This window comes from Hyla sarda, chromosome 6, assembly GCF_029499605.1.
Source record: "Hyla sarda isolate aHylSar1 chromosome 6, aHylSar1.hap1, whole genome shotgun sequence".
Lineage (NCBI taxonomy): Eukaryota > Metazoa > Chordata > Amphibia > Anura > Hylidae > Hyla > Hyla sarda.
The window spans coordinates 70,384,731-70,405,966 of record NC_079194.1 but is presented as its reverse complement, the minus strand read 5'-3'; the positions used below and the strand labels follow the sequence as shown (position 1 = coordinate 70,405,966).

At 44.3% G+C, this 21,236-nt stretch overlaps 1 protein-coding gene across 5 annotated transcripts in view; it reads right to left on the bottom strand.

Annotated features, from left to right (window-relative positions):
* NCF4 (neutrophil cytosolic factor 4) overlaps positions 1-21,236 on the bottom strand; it is a 325,878-nt gene that overhangs the window by 49,996 nt on the left and 254,646 nt on the right. For all 5 annotated transcript variants that reach the window (XM_056524092.1, XM_056524094.1, XM_056524095.1 and 2 more), the window contains 4 exons: positions 19,732-19,786; positions 18,042-18,126; positions 3,260-3,413; positions 2,939-3,009 (listed from right to left, as the gene is read on the bottom strand). In XM_056524092.1, the coding sequence (XP_056380067.1) occupies positions 2,939-3,009; positions 3,260-3,413; positions 18,042-18,126; positions 19,732-19,763 (342 nt within the window). In that variant the 5' untranslated portion in view covers positions 19,764-19,786. The remainder of the gene's footprint in view (positions 1-2,938; positions 3,010-3,259; positions 3,414-18,041; positions 18,127-19,731; positions 19,787-21,236) is intronic.

Genomic DNA, 21,236 nt, shown 5'->3' with positions numbered 1-21,236 from the left:
TCAGTGGGTACAATGTGTGGCAGTATTATATTCAGTGGGTACAGTGTGTGGCAGTATTATATTCAGTGGGTACAATGTGTGGCAGTATTATATTCAGAGGGTACAGTGTGTGGCAGTATTATTCAGTGGGTACAATGTGTGGCAGTATTATATTCAGTGGGTACAGTGTGTGGGCAGTATTATATTCAGTGGGTACAGTGTGTGGCAGTATTATATTCAGTGGGTACAATGTGTGGCAGTATTATATTCAGAGGGTAGAGTGTGTGGCAGTATTATTCAGTGGGTACAATGTGTGGCAGTATTATATTCAGTGGGTACAGTGTGTGGCAGTATTATATTCAGTGGGTACAATGTGTGGCAGTATTTTTCAGTGGGTACAATGTGTGGCAGTATTATTCAGTGGGTACAATGTGTGGCAGTATTATATTCAGTGGGTACAGTGTGTGGCAGTATTATATTCAGTGGGTACAATGTGTGGCAGTATTATATTCAGAGGGTACAGTGTGTGGCAGTATTATTCAGTGGGTACAATGTGTGGCAGTATTATATTCAGTGGGTACAGTGTGTGGGCAGTATTATATTCAGTGGGTACAGTGTGTGGCAGTATTATATTCAGAGGGTACAGTGTGTGCCAGTATTATATTTAGAGGGTACAATGTGTGGAAGTATTATATTCAGTGGGCACAATGTGTGGCAGTATTCAGCGGGTGCAATGTGTGGCAGTATTATATTCAGTGGGTACAGTGTGTGGCAGTATTTTATTCAGTGGGTACAATGTGTGGCAGTATTATATTCAGTGGGTACAGTGTGTGGCAGTATTATATTCAGTGGGTACAATGTGTGGCAGTATTATATTCAGTGGGTACAGTGTGTGGCAGTATTATATTCAGTGGGTACAATGTGTGGCAGTATTATTCAGTGGGTACATTGTGTGGCAGTATTATTCAGTGGGTACAATGTGTGGCAGTATTATTCAGTCGGTACAGTGCGTGGCAGTATTATATTCAAAGGGTAAAGTGAGTTGTAGTATGTTCGGAGGGTACAGTGTGTCAGAATTATATTCAAAGGACAGGATGTTTGGCAGTTTTATAATAATACTTGTTTTCATATAGAGGTTCAGAATCCGCTGACATAGTGAGGAGCCATCTGGGCATCAAGTTCTTCAGCGAGAACATTTAGCTGGACCCGGTGGTATGTATCATCTGAACTAGATAAGGAAAGACTATAGAGAAATCGTCACCTGTAATCACTGATATCATTGTGCATTGTCCTGACTGTCCAATCAGAGCTGTAGTCACTTGTAAGTTTTGCAGTAATGATGGGTGAAACAACAACTCCCAGCATAACCTTACCACTACTTAGGTCATACTGGGAGCTGTAGTTTTAAATTGTAAAAACTTCTTTAGCGCTTTCCCATTCTGTGGCAATTGGTATATTTGATTATTATACTGGATACATTTAAAGGAGTACTCCGATGCACCACAAAAAAAAAATGCCACAATGTAGCCCATTAACTGTAGCCCATTAACTTACCTGCCCAACGACCCCTCAATCTTGTTAAACGGCCCAGCCATTCTCCTGTTACGGCCTCCCGAAGTTCTTGGCCCACGCTGGGAAAAACTACATCTCCCAGCATGCCCGCTCCTGACATCCGGCCAGCTGCTGCCCTCCCCCTGATTGGGTGACAGCGCTTAGGTGGGCATTTGCTGAGCTGAGCCTATGGCAGCTCAGCGCATAAATGAATAAATTAAGTTAGGGGGAGTAGCCGACTCTGGGCTGGGAGGCCGGCACAGCCCGCAGTGACTCATGGGATCGATGAGTCATCGGGCGAAGATGGCGCAGGATCGTGAAAAAAAGGCAGTCGAGCGTCATCAAAGGCACCAGCTTCCGGCCTGATGGAAAACCGAGGAGAAGTCCGGGAAGAAGCCGATAGGGACAAGGTGAGTACATTACAATGTAATATAACTTTTATTCATGCTTCTTTTCACAGGTAAAAGTTTTGCGTCGGAGTACTCCTTTAATAATATTGTAAGTTCTTTAAGAAACACCTTATTTTCTGTCCACCAAAACGAAATTCTCTAATAGTGCCCCTCCCGAGACTAGACTCTGGATCTGCCCCTGGATAGGGGATACATTTTGTTTAGCAGGACATCTTCTTTAAAGGGGTACTCCGCCCCTAGACGTCTTATCCCCTATCCTTTGGATAAGATGTCTGATCGCCGGGGTCCCGTCGCTGGGGACTCCCGCGATCTCCCTGCTGCACCCGGCATTCACTTAGAGCATCGGGTGCAGTGCCGGAGGCTTATGATGTCACGGCCGTGCCCTGCTCGTGATGTAACGGCCACGCTCCCTCAATGCAAGTCTTTGGGAGGGGGAGTGATGGCTGTCACGCCCCCTCCCATAGACTTGTATTGAGGGGGCATGGCCGTGACGTCACGAGTCATGGTGGGATGGGGAGAAGCTGCCAGGAAACTCATGATTCCTGGTTCAGGCAGCATGGAAGTGATGTCAGGTTCCCTTTAAATGAGCAGTGGGCATCCTTGCCTGCAGGGATTCTGAGCAGCTGTATGGTCACACATGCTGTTTCTACCCCAGCAATTTATATCATGTGAAACATAACATGCTATGTTTTGTTAAAAGAGTTATACAATAATAGGCTGATCACATGGCGTCTTTTTATTGGGGCCCACAGGGATTAGTTGCAGTCTACAGGAAAATCCAGCGGTAGCATCACAAGGAGATTAAGCACTGCATTGTGGCCAATGAAATCAATGGGTTGTTCATGGAATGCCTTGACTTGTATTACAACCCAGAATTCTCTAATAAAGTCTATAGAAATCCATTTCTAATCCAGACAACCCTGTTTAACATGACTATTTATTTGTATGGAGGATATATTGCATAGGATACGTTCAAGAAGGGATTGCAGCCACTCTACCTTCATGTAGGCATTCAGGAGAGGAATGCGACTCTCAGCAATTTCCTTCTTGTTTCCAACATAAATCTTTGCTGCAAGACAAGGTCATTAGATACATTACACTGGGCACAGCACACACAACAGCTCCCACATCAAATACATGGTAAATGAGGCTACAGAGGAACACCGCTCCCATGACAATGGTCAAGGACTAAAAGTACAGATGGCACTGACCACAGTTCAGAGAACAAATAAATAGTATTTTAGTCTTTAGGAGATTGAATATTTCACACAGTCATTCATGGCACGTTTGAAACCACGGAACATACTACAGGCACTTACCAGGAAATGGTGGGAATGTGAAAATATAAGGTGCCATACCGCTCTCCGGGCCATAATTGTTTTCAAGCTTCGTGTGTAGAGTGAAAAACTGGCTATATCTTCTGTATATAAAATACTTGGAGCCGCCTTTTGTTCTGACCTCGATCACAAATGTCTGCAATGCCAATAAATAATAGAGGTGAACACCGTGACGTGTGACGTAGGGATCAGTGGTCTTTACTATGGAGCCATAAGAGATTATCAAAACATTTTTTTAGATTAAAAATATTTTTATTTATTTATAGTAACATAGTTCATAAGGTTGAAAAAAGACCAGAGTCCATCAAGTTCAACTTATAACCCTAATGAGTCCCAAATGAGTTGATCCAGAGGAAGGCAAAAAAACCTCATACTAGAGGTAAAAATGCCTTCCCTACATAACCAGCGATGTTATTACTCTCCAAAAATGCATCCAGACCCCTTTTGAACTTTTTTACAGAGTTCACCATGACCACCTCCTCTGGCAGAGAGTTCCATAGTCTCACTGCTCTTACAGTAAAGAATCCCCATTTGTGCTGGTGTAGAAACCTTCTTTCCTCAAGATGTAGAGGATGCCCCCTTGTTATAGATACAGTCCTCGGTATAAATAGATCATGGGAAAGATCTCTGTATGGTCCCCTGATATATTTATACATAGTTATAGGTCTCCCCTAAACCTTATTTTTCTAAATTAAATAACCTTAATTCTGATAATCTTTCTGGGTACTGCAGTCCTCCCATTCCTCGTATTACTCTGGTTGCCCGTCTTTGAACCCTCTCCAGCTCCACCATATCTTTCTTGTACACTGGTGCCCAGTACTGTACACAGTATTCTATGTGTGGTCTTACTAGTGATTTGTACAGTGGTAGAATTATTTCCTTGTCGTGGGCATCTATGCCCCTATTGATGCACCCCATGATTTTATTTGCCTTGGCAGCAGCTGCCCGACACTGGTCACTACAGCTAAATTTACTATTAACTAAGACTCCCAAGTCCTTTTCCACATAAGTCGTCACAAGTATTCTCCCATTTAATACATAATCCCAGTCCGGAATTTTCTTCCCCATGTGAATTCCCTTACATTTATCAGTGTTGAACCTCATCTGCCACTTCCCAGGCCAAACCTCCAACCTATCCAGATCCATTTGTAACAGTGCACTGTCCTCTATAGTGTTTACCACTTTACAGAGTTTAGTATCATCTGCAAAGATTCCTACTTTACTATTAAACCCCTCTACAAGGTCATTAATGAATATATTAAATAATATGGGGCCCAAGACTGATCCCTGTGGTACCCCACTAGTAACAGTCACCCAATCAGAATAAGTACCATTAATAACTACCCTCTGTTTCCTATCGCTGAGACAGTTACTTACCCACTTGCACACATTCTTCCCCCCAGCCCAATCCTTCTCATTTTATGCACCAACATTTTATGTGGCACCGTATCAAATGCTTTGGAAAAATCCAGATATATGACATCCAGGGATTCCCCCTGGTCAAGTCTGGAGCTCCCTTCCTCATAAATGCTGATCAGGTTAGCTTGACAGGACCGATCCCTCATAAACCCATGCTGATATGGGGTCATACATCAAGATACTCAAGATACTCAAGACAAATTTACTTAGGAACCAGCTGCACTGCTCACCAAGACGGTGGTCACTTGGGGCTTAGACCAAGGTTGCTACTGAGCTCTAATGAGTTCCTCCACTGACAAACAATGACCTTCAGTGACATGGCGGCCTTTGGCATAACTGGGATCACCTACCAGCTGACACTGTGCTTTCCTTTTATAACCATGTAAGCTCTTTTAGCAACTTGCTTGCTCTAAGCCTCATGGCACAGTAGAGCTGTTATACATAGAGGCTATTGTGGTGTTCCGGTACAGAACATGGTTCTGTACAGTCCTAAAGTCCCCTTAGGTAGAGTCCCTCAAGTCCACAGGGCTCTCCTGCAGGGTGCCCCTTAAGTCATTATATGGTATTGTATTGTATATTGAGTATGTAAATCTATTATATGTATTGTACAGTGAATGTAAGTAATACATGATGGTTGTTGGGATGTTTAAACTGTATAGGACCTTCCTAAGGTCATGTGAAATGTCATGTGATGTGTGATCACATGATACCCAGAGTTCCAGAGACACCGGTAACCACAGGCAACCAGCTACCAATGGGCTTTAGTCTAGCCCCTGATATATAAGGGGCTGTAGTCTCCACATTCTCTCTCTTGGTTTCTGCTCTTTTTCCTGCGCTCTCTTGATCCCGAGGCCCAAAAGCAAGCACAAGTCCTGTACAAGTCAAGTCTATTACAGCTAGGCCAAAGCCTATAAATCTGCAGCCACATCAAATCTGTGAGTACAAGTCAAGTCTCTACAGTCCCTTCCAAAGTCGTAACAGTGGTACAGTGGCCTGCATCATTATTATTACAACTACAAGTCCAAGCAAGCCTGAGAGGTTCCCTGTGTCCTGGTCACCTCTGTGGAAGTTGCTGTTGGCTATTTGTAAAGACTGTTATTCTGCCTTCTTCAGTAAAGTTCCAGTTGCCTCAAAACCCTGCTTTTGATTGTCATTCACTATATGCCGTTTTGGGTTGGTTGTTGGCGGTGCCCAACACCATACAACCACATCCTGGCGTCACGAACACTTGGGGTTAACAACATCTTGCCCCAGGGGTTAACACCATCTGGCCCCGCTACCTAGACTGCTACCACCCTGTGGTCCTGCCATAACACCGGTGGCTCACCACACTATACTATGGCATATGGACTGTGTGCCACCATTTGGTGCTTCATGCACTCCTAGGGTTGCCACCTGAACAGTATTTGACCGGCACAGCCGGTATTTTGGCCACCCTGTCGGTATTTTTATATTAAAAATACCGACAATGCAATGGCGGGTATTTATCCAACCAATCCTCCAACTCCTGGAATGTTGCACTATAACCTATACCAGTGTTTCCCAACCAAAGCGCCTCCAGCTGTTGCAAAACTACAACTCCCGGGCATGCTGGAAGTTGTAGTTTTGCAACAGATGGAGGCACTCCTGGTTGGTAAACACTGACCTATACTATATACTACTATATAGTCCAACATGCTGGGAGTTGTAGTTTTCATTTGGGGCAGCTGCTGAGCCCCAGGCTGTATCAGGGCATCCTGGGAGTTGTAGTTAGTAACAAACTGCTACTCCCAAATTTAATTAAAAAAAAAGCGTCAAAAAGTCACATCAAAAAGTCACATCAAAACAAAAGTGGTACTGTTGAAAACTACAGATCGGGGCACGAAAAATTAGCTTGCATACAGTCCCTTATAAGGAGAAATAGAAAAAATTATAGGGGTCAGAATAGGAAAAAAAAATTCCCGCATATGTGTATCCTGTGATGTTACGCATGTATAATTAATTATGCAAATTAGCATGGCCAGTATATTTTTTGCAAGAAAGGTGGCAACCCTATGCACTACCTTATGGAACTGGTCTAAAAACATTTCTTTAAGGGAAAATGGCTTATAATACAGAATCAGATGTGGCAGTATACACTTATGGAATCAGAGCCATCTAATGATACAGTAGGAACCGACTTCTTGTACTGTTCCATAATACTCTGGTGTGCATGATGATCCCTTATTCTTCTACATTTTTTGTCAAAAGTGTCACCTACCGATATAGCAGTTGTGATAGAGGGTGTGAGATGCAGGGCAGATGGAATTACCCTAGGGGCTGATGGCATTAACCCCTTGTATTCGTGATGCCAGGGTGTGGTTTATCACCCAATACCACCTGAAGTTATACCACTGGATCCTGGGCTAGGCACGGGGGGGGGGGGGGGGGGGGGGGGGGCAATAATGACTCCGACGCCAAGTTACGGACAACAGTAGCTTTACTGAGTGACAGATGGTAAAGTCTATACAGTTCAGCAAGGCCCACAGAGGTGACCAGTGACGTCAGAGACCTTAAGGGCTTGCTGGGACTTGCAGTAGATTTGGAAAATTTTAGTGCAGGCTGACTTGACAACAGATGACTGTGACTGACAGTAGCTTACTTGTAGAATTGTGGCTACTGGACTGACTTGAGGCCTCCTATGGACTCCAGACACACTCTAGGACTTGACTGCAGTGCAACTCAGCAGAAAGAGAGAGAAGAAACTTCTCCCAGGGCTTTTATAGAGGAGACTCTGGTGGGGTCCCATAGGTCACCCTTAATCACTTAAGGACCTAGGGCATATGGATACGCCTTGACGTCCTGGTACTTAAGGACCTAGGGCGTATCCATACGCCCGTGGGAATTTCGGTCCCCGCCGCACGCCGGGCGGGGACCGGGCCGGGGTGACTGCTGATATCAATCAGCAGGCACCCCGCGCAAATGCCCAGGGGGGGGGTCTTCAGACCTCCCCCACCCCCCACCCCGTCGGCGATCGGCACAAATCGCAAGTGAATTCACACTTGCGATTTGCGCCGATTCCGGGTCATACTGGTCTATGGTGACCCGGTGACCCGGAATATAAGGGGGATCGTGGTTGTCTAAGCGGTTGATCTGGAGGGCTACAGTCTGAGACTGTGGTCTCTAAACCGTAGCCCTCCAGATGCTGCAAAACTACAACTCTCAGCATGCCCAGACAGCTGTTTGGGCATGCTGGAATATGTAGTTTTGCAACAGCTGAAGGGCTGCAGTTTGAGACCACTATACAGTGGTCTCTAAACTATATCCCTCCAGATCTTGCAAAACTACAACTCCTAGCATGCCCACATAGCATAGTTTGTTGTCTGGGCATGCTGGCATACTTAGGCCAATGATAGAAGAATTCCTAAAAAAAGGAATCCTGGAAGAGGTGATTTCACCCTACAGCACGCCCGTCAATCCAGTGACAAAGGCAGATGGTACTACCCGCTTTGTACAGGATTTGAGGGCAATAAACAACATCATTGTGCCTATTGCTCCTATTGTCCCAGATGTCAATTCACTTCTTTCTGCCATTCCTGCAGACGCTGTCTATTTCAGTGCGATAGATCTGAAGAATGCTTTCTTTTCTATCCCAGTTGATAAGGCGACCAGACCACTTTTTGCTTTTTCCTTTGACGGACGTCAACTGACCTGGTGCAGAATGCCCCAGGGATATGCTGATTCACCTGTTGTGTACAGCATAGTCCTCCAAGCCACATTAAAACCATGGTACCCCCCCTAAGGTTCTGTGTTGCTGCAATATGTCGATGATTTGTTGTTATGTAGCATGTCAGTGGAGGCCAGCATTCAGGATGGTTTATCACTGTTACAATGGTTATCAGGATGTGGTCACAAAGTGGCACTTAAGAAAATGCAATGGTGTAAAACACAGGTGAAATATTTAGGGTTTGTCCTCACAAAGGGAGAAAGGAGAATCAGCACAAAAAGGGTCAAGTCTATTGCGGGCCTGGTCACCCCGCACACCAAGAAAGAAATGTAACTGAAACTACTGTAGACAATGGATCCCTGGATCCATTGGAGCTGTAGTTTTGCAACATCTGGAGGTCCACAGTTTGGAGATTACTGTGCACTGGTCTAAAAACTGTAGCTCTCCAGATGTTGCAAAACTGAAAATCCCAGCATGCCCAGAAAGCAAACAGCTGTCTCGGCATGCTGGGAGTTGTAGTTGGGTACCTCCAGCTGTTGCATAACTACATCTCCCAGCATGCCCTTCGGTGATTAGTACATGCTGGGAGTTGTAGTTTTGCAACAGCTGGAGGCACACTGGTTGGAAAATACTGAGTTAGATAACAGAACCTAACTGAAGGTTTTCCAACCAGTGTGCCTCCAGCTGTTGCAAAAGTACAACTCTCAGCATGCACGGTCTGTCAGTACATGCTGGGAGTTGTAGTTTTGAAACAGCTGGAGGTTTGCCCCTCCATGTGAATGTACAGGGTACATTCACACGGACAGGTTTACAGTAAATTTCCTGCTTCAAGTTTGGGCTGCGGCAAATTTTTCATCGCAGCGCAAACTCCTAGTGGGAAATTCACCGTAACACACCAGTGCGAATGTACCCTAAAAACACTACACTACACTACACTAACACATAATAAAGGGTAAAACACTACATATACACCCCCTTACACTGTCCCCCCCAATAAAAATTAAAAACGTCTTGTACGGCAGGGTTCCCAAAACAGAGCTTCCAGCTGTTGCAAAACAACAACTCCCAGCATTTCTGGACAGCCACTGTTTAGCAACAGCTGGAGGCACCCTGTTTGGGAATCACTGGTGTAGAATACCCTTATGTCCACCCCTATGCAATCCCTAATTTAGTCCTCAAATGCGCATGGCGCTCTCTCACTTCAGAGCCCTGTCGTATTTCAAGGAAACAGTTTAGGGCCACATATGGGGTAAAGCCGTACTCAGGAGATATTGCACTACAAATTTTGGGGGTCTTTTTTTCCTTTTACTGCTTGTGAAAAGGAAAAGTTGGGGGCTACACCAGCCTGTTAGTGTAAAAAAATAAAAAAAAAATTACACTAACATGCTGGTGTTGCCCCATACTTTTTATTTCCACAAGCGGTAAAAGGAAAAAAAGACCCCCAAAATTTGTAACGCAATTTCTCCTGAGTACGGAAATACCCCAAATGTGGACGTAAAATGCTCTGCCGCCGCAGAACAAGGCTCAGGAATGAGACCGCACCATGTACATTTGAGGCCTAAATTGGTGATTTGCACAGGGGTGACTGATTTTACAGCGGTTCTGACAAACGCAAAAAAAAAGAAATACCCACATGTGACCCCATTTTGGAAACTACGCCCCTCACGGAACGTGACAAGGGGTATAGTGAGCCTGAACACCCCACAGGTGTTTGACGAATTTTCATTAAAGTTGGATGGGAAAATGAAAAAAATTATATTTTTTCACTAAAATGCTGGTGTTACCCTAAATTTTTCATTTTCACAAGGGAAAATAGGAAAAAAGCCCCCCCAAATTTGTAACCCCATCTCTTCTGAGTAAGAACATACCTCATATGTGAATTTAAAGTGCTCTGCGGGCGAACTATAATGCTCAGAAGAGAAGGAGCGCCATTGGGATTTTGTAGAGAAAATTTGTCCGGAATTGAAGGCCACATGTGTTTACAAAGCCCCCATAGTGCCAGAACAATGGACCCCCGACACATGTGACCCCATTTTGGAAACTACACCCCTCATGTAATGTAATAAGGGGTACATTGAGAATTTACACCCCACAGGTGTCTGACAGATTTTTGGAACAGTGGTCCATAAAAATGAAAAATTCAATTTTTCATTTGCACAGCCCACTGTTCCAAAGATCTGTGGGGTGTAAATACTCACTGCACCCCTTATTAAATTCTGTGAGGGGTGTAATTTCCAAAATTGGGTCACATGTGGGGGAGTCCACTGTTCTGGCACCACGGGGGGCTTTGTAAACTCACATGGCCCCTGACTAAGATTCCAAATGAATTCTCTTTCCAAAAGCTCAATGGCGCTCCTCCTCTTCTGAGCATTGTAGTTTGCCAGCAGAGCATTTTACGTCCTAACATGGGGTATTTCCATACTCAGAAGAAATGGGGTTACAAATTTTGGGGGTCATTTTCTCCTATTACCCCTTGTAAAAATGTAAAATTTAGGGGAAAACTGCATTTTAGTAAAAAAAAATTTTTTTTTCATTTACACATCCAACTTTAACGAAAAGTCATCAAACACCTGTGGGGTGTTAAGGCTCAGCGGACCCCTTGTTACGTTCCTTGAGGGGTTTAGTTTCCAAAATAGTATGCCATGTGGGTATTTTTTGCTGTTCTGGCACCACAGGGGCTTCCTAAATACGACATGCCCCCAAAAAAACATTTCAGCAAAAGTTGCTTTCAAAAAGCCAAATGTGACTCATTCTCTTCTGAGCATTGTAGTTCGCCCGCAAAGCATTTTCCGTCCTAACATGGGGTATTTCCATACTCAGAAGAGATGGGGTTACAAATTTGGGGAGGCATTTTCTCCCATTACCCTTTGTAAAAATGGTAAATTTGGGGGAAAAACTGCACTTTAGTGTGAAATTTTCTTTTCCATTTACACATCCGATTTTAACGAAAAGTTGTCAAACACCTGTGGGGTGTTAAAGCTAACTGGACCCTTGTTACGTGCCTTGAGGGGTGCAGTTTCCAAAATGGTATGCCATGTGGTGTTTTCTGCTGTTCTGGCACCATAGGGGCTTTCTAAATGTGACATGCCCCCCAAAAACCATTTCAGAAAAATTCACTCTCCAAAATCCCATTGTCACTCCTTCCCTTCTGTGCCCTCTACTGCGCCCGCTGAACACTTGACATACACATATGAGGTATTTCCTTACTCGAGAGAAATTATGTTACAAATTTTGTTTTTTTTTTCTCCTATTACCACTTGAAAAAATTCAAAAACTGGGTGTACAAGAACATGCGAGCGTAAAAAATGAAGATTTTGAATCTTCTCCTTCACTTTGCTGCTATTCCTGTGAAACACCTAAAGGGTTAACACACTTACTGAATGTCATTTTGAATACTTTGAGGGGTGCAGTTTTTATAATGGGGTCATTTGTGGGGTATTTCTAATATGCAGGCCCTTCAAATCCACTTCAAACCTGAACTGGTCCCTTAAAAATTCCGATTTTGAAAATGTTGTGAAAAATTTGAAAATTGCTGCTGAACTTTGAAGCCCTCTGATGTCTTCCAAAAGTAAAAACATGTAAACTTTATGATGCAAACATAAAGTAGACATATTTTATATGTGAATCAATGTATAATTTATTTGGAATATCCATTTTTCTTATAAGCATCGAGCTTCAAAGTTAAAAAAAATGCAAAAGAAATGATGCAAGTATCGACAAAATGTTACCACTAACATAAAGTAGAATATGTCACGAAAAAACAATCTCGGAATCAGAATGAAAGGTAAAAGCATCCCAGAGTTATTAATGCTTGAAGTGACAGTGGTCAGATTTTCAAAAAATGGCCGAGTCCTTAAGGTATATTTGGGCTGGGTCCTTAAGGGGTTAAAGGGGTACTCCACTGCCCCAGTGCTCGGAACATTTTGTTCCGAACGTTGGGTGCGGTCTGTGGGGGTCGTGACGTCATAGCCACGCCCACTCGTGTTGTCATGCCATACGCCCTTAATGTAAGTCTTTGGGAGGGGGCATGGCTGTCGCCACGCCCCCTCCCATAGGCTTGCATTGAGGGGGCATGACATCACGAGGGGCATGGCCATGACATTACGAACACTGGGGCAGTGGAGTACCCCTTTAAGTCACCTGGTCACTGATACCTCCTGGGTTACACTCACATGACAACTGGTAATTACGTTATCCTCTCTTAACCTCTTAAGGACCCAGGGCGTATGGATATGCCCTCACACCCTGGGCCTTAAGGACCCAGTGCGTACTAGTACGCCCTGGCGTTTTCCGGTCTCTGCCGCGCGCCGGGCAGAGATCGGAACCGGATGCCTGCTGAAATCCTTCAGCAGGTATCCAGGGCAAACACCGAGGGGGGCCATGTAGGCCCCCCATGTCGGCGATCGCCGCAAATCGCAAGGGAAATCGCCCTTGCGATCTGCGGCGATACCGGGCTGATCGGGTCTCTGGGACCCGACCGCCCGGTAATTTCGCATGATCCCGGCTGTCACAGACAGCCAGGACCATGCTGAAGTATAGGAGCGAGGTGGCAAGCCGGCCACCTCCTCCTATACCCTGCGATCTGTCGGTTAGTTAACCGACCAATCGCAGGAGGGGGGTGGTTACTTCCTCCCGTCCTGCCCGGCCCCTGAAAGTCCGGAGAGGACGGGAGGAAGACCGGAGGATGCTGCGGGGGACGGGGGAGTGCTGAGGACCGGCCCCGGTACTTACCTCGTCCCTGAAGACCCGGATCCCGGCGATGAAGACGGCGGCGGCGGCGACAGGTGAGTAGATCTTCAGCCGCGGTCGGGCCCTAAAGCGACATGCATTGCTGTATTGGGACCCTGTAAACTACAACTCCCAGCATGCCCAGACAGCCCTTGGCGTCTGGGCATGCTGGGAGTTGCAGTTTTGCAACATCTGGAGGTCCACAGTTTGGAGACCACTGTGCCCTTCCAGATGTTGCAAAACTACACATCCTCAGCATGCCCTTACTGTCCAGGCATGCTGGGAGTTGTAGTTCTGTAACATCTGGCCCTTCAGATGTTGCAGAACTACAACTCCCAGCATGCCTGGACAGTAAGGGCATACTGGGAGTTGTAGTTTTGCAACATCTGGAAGGGCACAGATTGAGAACCACTGTATTAGTGGTCTGCAAACTGTAGTCCTCCAGATGTTGCAAAACTACAACTCCAAGCATGCTGGGAGTTGTAGTTCGGCAACATCTGGCTCTAAAGATGTTGCCGAACTACTACTCCCAGCATGTTTGAGAATGCTGAGAGTTGTGATTTTGCAACAACTGGTGGCACACTGGTTGGGAAACATTGTCTTTTTCCTAACTCAGTGTTTCCCAACCCGTGTTCCTCCAGCTGTTGCAAAACTATAACTACCAGCATGCACTGATAGACTGTGCATGCTGGGAGTTGTAGTTTTGCAACAGCTGGAGGTCCCCCCCTGTGAATGTACAGGGTACTTTCACATGGGCAGGGGCTTACAGTGAGTATCAGGCTGCAAGTTTGCGATGCAGCAAATTTTGCGCGGCAGCTCAAACTCGCTGTAACCCCCCGCCCGTGTGACTGTACCCTAAAAACACTACACTACACTAACACAAAATGAAATAAAAAGTAAAAAACACTACATATACACATACCCCTACACAGCCCCCCTCCCCAATAAAAATGAAAAACGTCTGGTACGCCACTGTTTCCAAAATGGAGCCTCCAGCTGTTGCAAAACAACAACTCCCAGTATTGCTGGACAGCCGTTGACTGTCCAAGCATGCTGGGAGTTTTGAAACAGCTGGAGGCACCCTGTTTGGGAATCACTGGCATAGAATACCCCTATGTCCACCCCTATGCAAATCCCTAATTTAGGCCTCAAATGCGCATGGCGTTCTCACTTTGGAGCCCTGTCGTATTTCAAGGCAACAGTTTAGGGCCACATATGGGGTACTGCCGTACTCGGGAGAAATTGCCTAACAAATTTTGGGGGGCTTTTTCTCCTTTCACCCCTTATGAAAATGTGAAGTTGGGGTCTACACCAGCATGTTAGTGTAAAAAAATTAATTTTTTACACTAACATGCTGGTGTTGCCCTATACTTTTCATTTTGACAAGAGGTAAAAGGGAAAAAAGCCCCCAAAATTTGTAATGCAATTTCTCCCGACTACGGAGATACCCCATATGTGGGCGCAAAGTGCTCTGGGGGCGCACAACAAGGCCCAGAAGGGAGAGTGCACCATGTACATTTGAGGTGATTTGCACAGGGGTGGCTGATTGTTACAGCGGTTTTGACAAACGCAAAAAAAACTAAACCCCACATGTGACCCCATTTCGGAAACTACACCCCTTACGGAATGTAATGAGGGGTGCAGTGAGAATTTACACCCCACAGGTGTCTGACAGATCTTTGGAACAGTGGGCTGTGCAAATTAAAAATGTTGTACAGCCCACTGTTCCAAAGATCTGACAGACACCAGTGGGGGTAAATGCTCACTGTACCCCTTGTTACATTCCTCAAGGGGTCTAGTTTCCAAAATGATATGCCATGTGAGGGTTATTTTGCTGTCTTGGCACCATAGGGGCTTCCTAAATGCGTAGTGCCCCCCGAGCAAAATTTACTCTCAAAAAGCCACATATAACTCCTTCTCTTCTGAGCATTGTAGTTCGCTCGTAGTGCACTTCAGGTCAACTTATGGGGTACCTCCATACTCAGAAGAGATGGGGTTTCAAATTTTGGGGGGTATTTTTTGCTATTAACTCTTGCAAAAATGTGAAATTTGGGGGGAAACACCCATTTTAATGAATTTTTTTTTTTTTTTTTTTACGTATGCAAAAGTCGTGAAACCCGTGTGGGGTATTAAGGCTCACTTTATTCCTTGTTACGTTCCTCAAGGGGTCTAGTTTCTAAAATGGTATGCCATGTGGGTATTTTTTGCTGTCCTGGCACCATAGGGGCTTCCTATATGGGACATGCCCCCGAGCAAAATTTGCTCTCAAAGAGCCAAATATGACTCCTTCTCTTCTGAGCATTGTAGTTTGCTCGTAGTGCACTTCAGGTCAACTTATGGGGTACCTCCATACTCAGAAGAGATGGGGTTACAAAATTTGGGGGGTATTTTCTGCTATTAAACCTTGCAAAAATGTGAAATTTGGGGGGAATCACACATTTTAGTGAAATTTTATTTTATTTTTTTACATATGCAAAAGTCGTGAAACACATGTGGGGTATTAAGGCTCACTTAATTCCTTGTTACGTTCCTCAAGGGGTCTTGTTTCCAAAATGGTATGGCATGTGTTTTTTTTTTTGCTGTTCTTGCACCATGGGGGCTTCCTAAATGCAACATGCCCCCCAAAAACCATTTCAGAAAAACGCACTCTCCAAAATCCCCTTGTCACTCCTTCGGTTCTGAGCCCTCTACTGCACCCACCGAACACTTTACATAGACATATGAGGTATGTGCTTACTCGAGAGAAATTGGGCTACAAATATAAGTATACATTTTCTCCTTTTACCCCTCGTAAAAATTCAAAAATTGGGTCTACAAGAACATGCGAGTGTAAAAAATGAAGATTGTGAATTTTCTCCTTCACTTTCCTGCTATTCCTGTGAAACACCTAAAGGGTTAAAATGCTGACCGAATATCATTTTGTATACTTTTGGGGGTGCAGTTTTAATCATGGGGTCATTTGTTGGGTATTTCTAAGATTTAGACCCTTCAAATCCACTTCAAACCTGAACTGGTCCCTGAAAAATAGTGAGTTTGGAAATTTTGTGAAAAATTGGAAAATTGCTGCTGAACTTTGAAGCCCTCTGGTGTCTTCCAAAAGTAAAAACTTGTCAATTTTATGATGCAAACATAAAGTAGACATATTGTATATGTGAAAAAAAAATTAAAATATTTTGAATATCCATTTTCCTTACAAACAGAGAGCTTCAAAGTTAGAAAAATGCTAAATTTTCAAATTTTTCATAAAATTTTCACATTTTTCACCAAGAAAGGATGCAAGTTACAATTTTTTTTTACCACTATGTTAAAGTAGAATATGTCACGAAAAAACAATCTCGGAATCAGATTGATAACTAAAAGCATTCCAGAGTTATTAATGTTTAAAGTGACAGTGGTCAGATGTTCAAAAAATGTCCGGGTCCTAAGGTGTAAAATGGCTGGGTCCTTAAGAGGCTAAAGTAATAACACTTTCTATATGCATTATACAGTATAACACATGGCAAACAATATATACATAAGGGGACAGGTGTAAGGGGGCCCAGGTGACACTTTAAGGAGGCTGCCTGACAGGGCCGCAAGGGTACGGGGGCACAACTCCCATACTTGGCCACCACACAGTCGCGGACAAGAGTGCAGCAGAGCTATATCTTGGCACCGCAGTTTACCACCATGCTGTGGCCCTCAAACCAGCACTGTGCCTGGCGCAGCAAATGTGTATGGCAGAATGCAGATGACCTCACTCACTATATTCATTGGATCTGGACACACTGCACCTGGCCCAACCAATATAAAGTGATCAGAAAGGCAAATAGTCCTGTATGTCCCTCTGCACAGTATACAGGAGCAGAGATTCTGGTCTTTGACAGGACTCCCTGATCCTGAATATGCTTTCCATGGTTACATCAATACAAATGAGAAAAGTAGCGTTCCATCTATCAAGTTGGGGGTGGCTATATCTGTATTTTAGCTTCACAAAGCAATGTATCTACACTGGTCTCCTTTTACTTTCAGGTCATGTTCAAACATTGTTTTTTGCCCATACTTTCAACTTTTTCTCAGCCTTATTTGCATGAAAAACTGATTTTATTTTATTTTCTGTTAAGGTAAGCCTAAACAACCAAACAAAGGATGGTCATCAATTTATGTATGAACAAATGGCTGCACAATATTTTTTTTCCTTTTTTGAGCATTAAAAAGGAACATTTTACAGGTATTTACAGCCTAAAAACAGGCAAATAAAAACTTTGCATTGACATAGTCTTAAAGAAAACTGTAATTGCTGTAAATTTTAGCTGCAGATTTGTACAGATAAAATAAGTTCCCTTTAAAGGGGTTCTCCAGTGGAAAACATTATTATTATTTTTTTTAAATCAACTGGTGCCAGAAAGTTAAACAGATTTGTAAATTATTTCTATTTAAAAATCTTAATCCTTCCAGTACTTATCAGCTGATGTATGCTCCACAGGAAGTTATTTTCTTTTAAAATGTATTTTCTGTCTGACCACAGTGCTCTCTGCTGACACCTCTGTCCATGTCAGGAACTGTCTAGAGTAGGAGTAAACCCCATAGCAAACCTCTACTGCTCTGGACAGTTCCTGACACGGAGAGAGGTGTCAGCAGAGGGCACTGTGGTCAGACAGAAAAGAATAACTCAACTTCCTCTGTAGTATACAGCAGTTGATAAGTACTGGAAGGATTGAGATTTTTTTTTTATAGAAGTCATTTACAAATCTGTTTACATTTCTGGCACCAGTTGATAAAAAAAATAAAAAATAAAAAAAGTTTTCCACTGGAGTACCCCTTTAAAATCAGTGTACCAGGCACCAGGTACTTTGCTGTGCTGTACAGCTAATATTCTGTTCTTTAGGAGGGGGGGGGGGGGTAACCTACCAATAAGTCTCTTATACATTATAGATCAGTGAACCTGCTTACATAGTATACTGTGAAACCACTTCTCTCTTCCACATCTGCAATATGGGCAGACACAGCAACGTCTTCTGGAAGCTGTTCAAAGTCACTAGAGCAGCAAATAAGAGACATGAAAATCAGAAACATAAAGAGATAACATATTTCACAATCTTACTGTATATCAGTAATAGTCTATTTAACCTGCACTGGACAGTTACAACTACCGTATTTTTCGCCGTATAAGACGCACTTTTTCTTTCCCAAAACGGGGGGGGGGGGGGGGGGGGGGGGAGTTGGTGTGTCTTATACGGCGAATAAACGCCCGAGGCTGCTGCGCTCCCCGCCCGCAGCAGCCTCATGACCGCCGGTGAATTTTTCACCTCACACCGGCTATGTTTATTGCCCTACGCCTGGAACATACAGTTCGGGGCGCCGGGCAAGTGAATTACTAATAACTGTATACTAAAAACCAGGGTGCCTCCAGCTGTTGTGAAGCTACAACTCCCAGCATGCCCGGACCGGCAAAGGCTGTCCGGGCATGCCGGTAGTTGTAGTTTCACAACAGCTGGTGGCACCCTGGTTTTTAGTATACAGTATTCGTTTTTACCTGCTCTGGCTGGCCCCCGCCTGCAGCCGCACACAGGAGCCGGCCCGGGCAGATAATCATATGTTTTCCTATGACGGACATCCCTGTGTCCCGAAAAATCTTTTCGGGACATAAGGATGTCCGCGGGTCACTAACCATTCCCCGGCCGATGCGCGTCCTCCTCCGGTCCTCCTGTGGTCTTCCTGCGATCCTCCGCCTCTCTATGGTTGTACGCACGGGACCTCAGTGACGTCCCGTGCGTACAACCATAGAGGCGCAGGAGGACCGGAGGAAGACGCGCGCTGGCCGGGGCCTGGTGAGTGACCGGCGGCGCGTAATCTTCAGTGTTCCGGTCACCACTCCTCCGGAGGGGGGGGAAGCAGCCTACCATTGTGGGGGAACTATACTAAGCTTCACTTCTATGGTGACAATCTGGACTGGGTAGCTCTCTTGGGGCCTAGGTGGTATTTTGAGAATACGCTCACCAGTTCAGTGCCTGAAGTTTAGAATGGCAGCTGAAGGGACGATCATTTAGTTTTCTGCCACTGAATCGTTCTCTACATATCCTTATTGTATACCTACTGGTGTAAAAAAAAATTAAGAGAAGGACATTGCTTTCTCGGTGGCACCTTAGGTACCTGCTGTGTCCGACTTCCCCTCATCCCAGCCCTCTTTGGTAATTGCAGGAATTATACCAGTCACTAACTTTAACATGCGGTATAATAATTTAAAGCTTGTTCTCGGGTTTGGGGTTTGTAGCCAGGGGAACACATACTGTAGGTCTGTATAGAAGCTGCAGACACAACCTGATAGATTATTAAAGGACAGGTATCATGTAAAAAAAAAACGTATCCCCATCCGCACGGAACACCCCCCCCCCCCCCCCGCGATCTAAAATGTATCCCCTAGGGGATACTTAGGGGATAAGTTTTAGATCGGGGGGGGGGGGTCCGAGCGCTGGGGATAAGTTTTTTTTACATGATACTTGTCCTTTAATCAGGATCAAGACTATTTACAAATGTGCTTCCTTTCTTCCTTTTTTAAAATTTTAGAAGCATTGGAGCAATAACAAAAGTGGTTGTAAAAATTGACCTTCACTTTGCCACCCATGTCTTATATTTCACTTACCTTTCATCCCTTAGCTGTCGAGGAAGAGACATTATTAGGCAGATAACTGAAGATCCTGTAAAATTGATTAAAAAAAAACATTTAAGAATAAAGAAAAAAACTAAAAGATTGTATCAATAAGAAGAAAATGAGTGCATGTGATGAGAGGTTGCCACATTCTGCTCATACGATTCAATGCATCTTAAGGCCCAATGATGTAATAATGTAAATTGCAGTCAAGATCCTGATCTCAATGGCTGCAAATAGATGTCAGAAAGCACCCATAGTGGACAGAAATGGGAATGGAGGGGGCACATGACAGGGGGCAGTAAACAAAGCCTAAAGAGGGAGTGAATGAGTTAATGGAGAAATTGGGTCAGGGAGAGGTAAGAGGCGGCATAGAATGGAGGGGTTAAAAGGGCAGTCTGTTTGTTTTCTTTCTTTGTCGCTGCAGAAGGAGATGGAGGGGGATTCGGAGGCATATAAGGAAAAGGAGGTCGTGGAATTGAGCCAATTGATGTGGTGAAACTAGGGATGGTACCCAGCAGGGTTTGGAAAAAACCCTGCGGGCATGGTCCCAAGGGGAGCAGAAGGTCTCTGAAGGAGGTATCCTGGGGTCAAGGTTCTGGATGACCCAGGGCAAAGTAGGAGACCTGGAATGTCACGTTGCCTCCTTTTGTATGGATTATACAAATACTGTTTGCACTGTTATGTTTTTGATATGGCTAATTATGGAGAAATGTTTTGATATATGGGAATTTGTTATTTAATAAAAGTGGCCTGCTGTGGCCTTTCTACCACACACTAGAGTCGGATGTTTGATTGAGTAGGTAAAAGGTAGAAAGGGAATGGTATAGTTATGGGGTTGATATAGCGAAGCTTTACACTCCCCTAGTCATGACAATGCAATGCTGCTGAGGAGAGGATAGGTGCCTCTGGACCCACAGAAGCCTTGGCCAAGATTGGGAGCAGTAGAGAAAGTATTTGGTTTTCTAACAATGGGGCACAGCCATCAGGAGCTGTGAACACTCATTGGGACAAGGAGATTATATCAGGTATACCTTTGGTATAAGGTGATGAGAACCAGGGAAGGACACTCCTTTTCAAAGAAATTGCACTGTTAGCAAATAATGGGTATAAAACTGGTGTAAGGGTCACTGAAACAAACAACCTATCACGTGGAAAACTCATACCCGGCTTGGACACACCTTCTCATTCAGAGTTTTCTATCAAGAATTCATAGTTAATTCATGTATTAATTCATAGTTTTGATGCCTTCAATGTGAATCTACAATTTTCATAGTCATGAAAATAAAGAAAACTCTGAATGAGAAGGTGTGTCCAAACTTTTGGTCTGTACTTTATAAATAAATAATTACTCTGTACTTAATCCTGGCCATGTACATCTAATTTTTATGCCTCTATCACCTATATTTATTATAAAAATCCCTCTTTTCATTAGCTCAGAAATCCTCTCAGGGGAAGGGGATGTGTCCCTCCCTTGTGGTGGTAGGAGGTGATTGGTG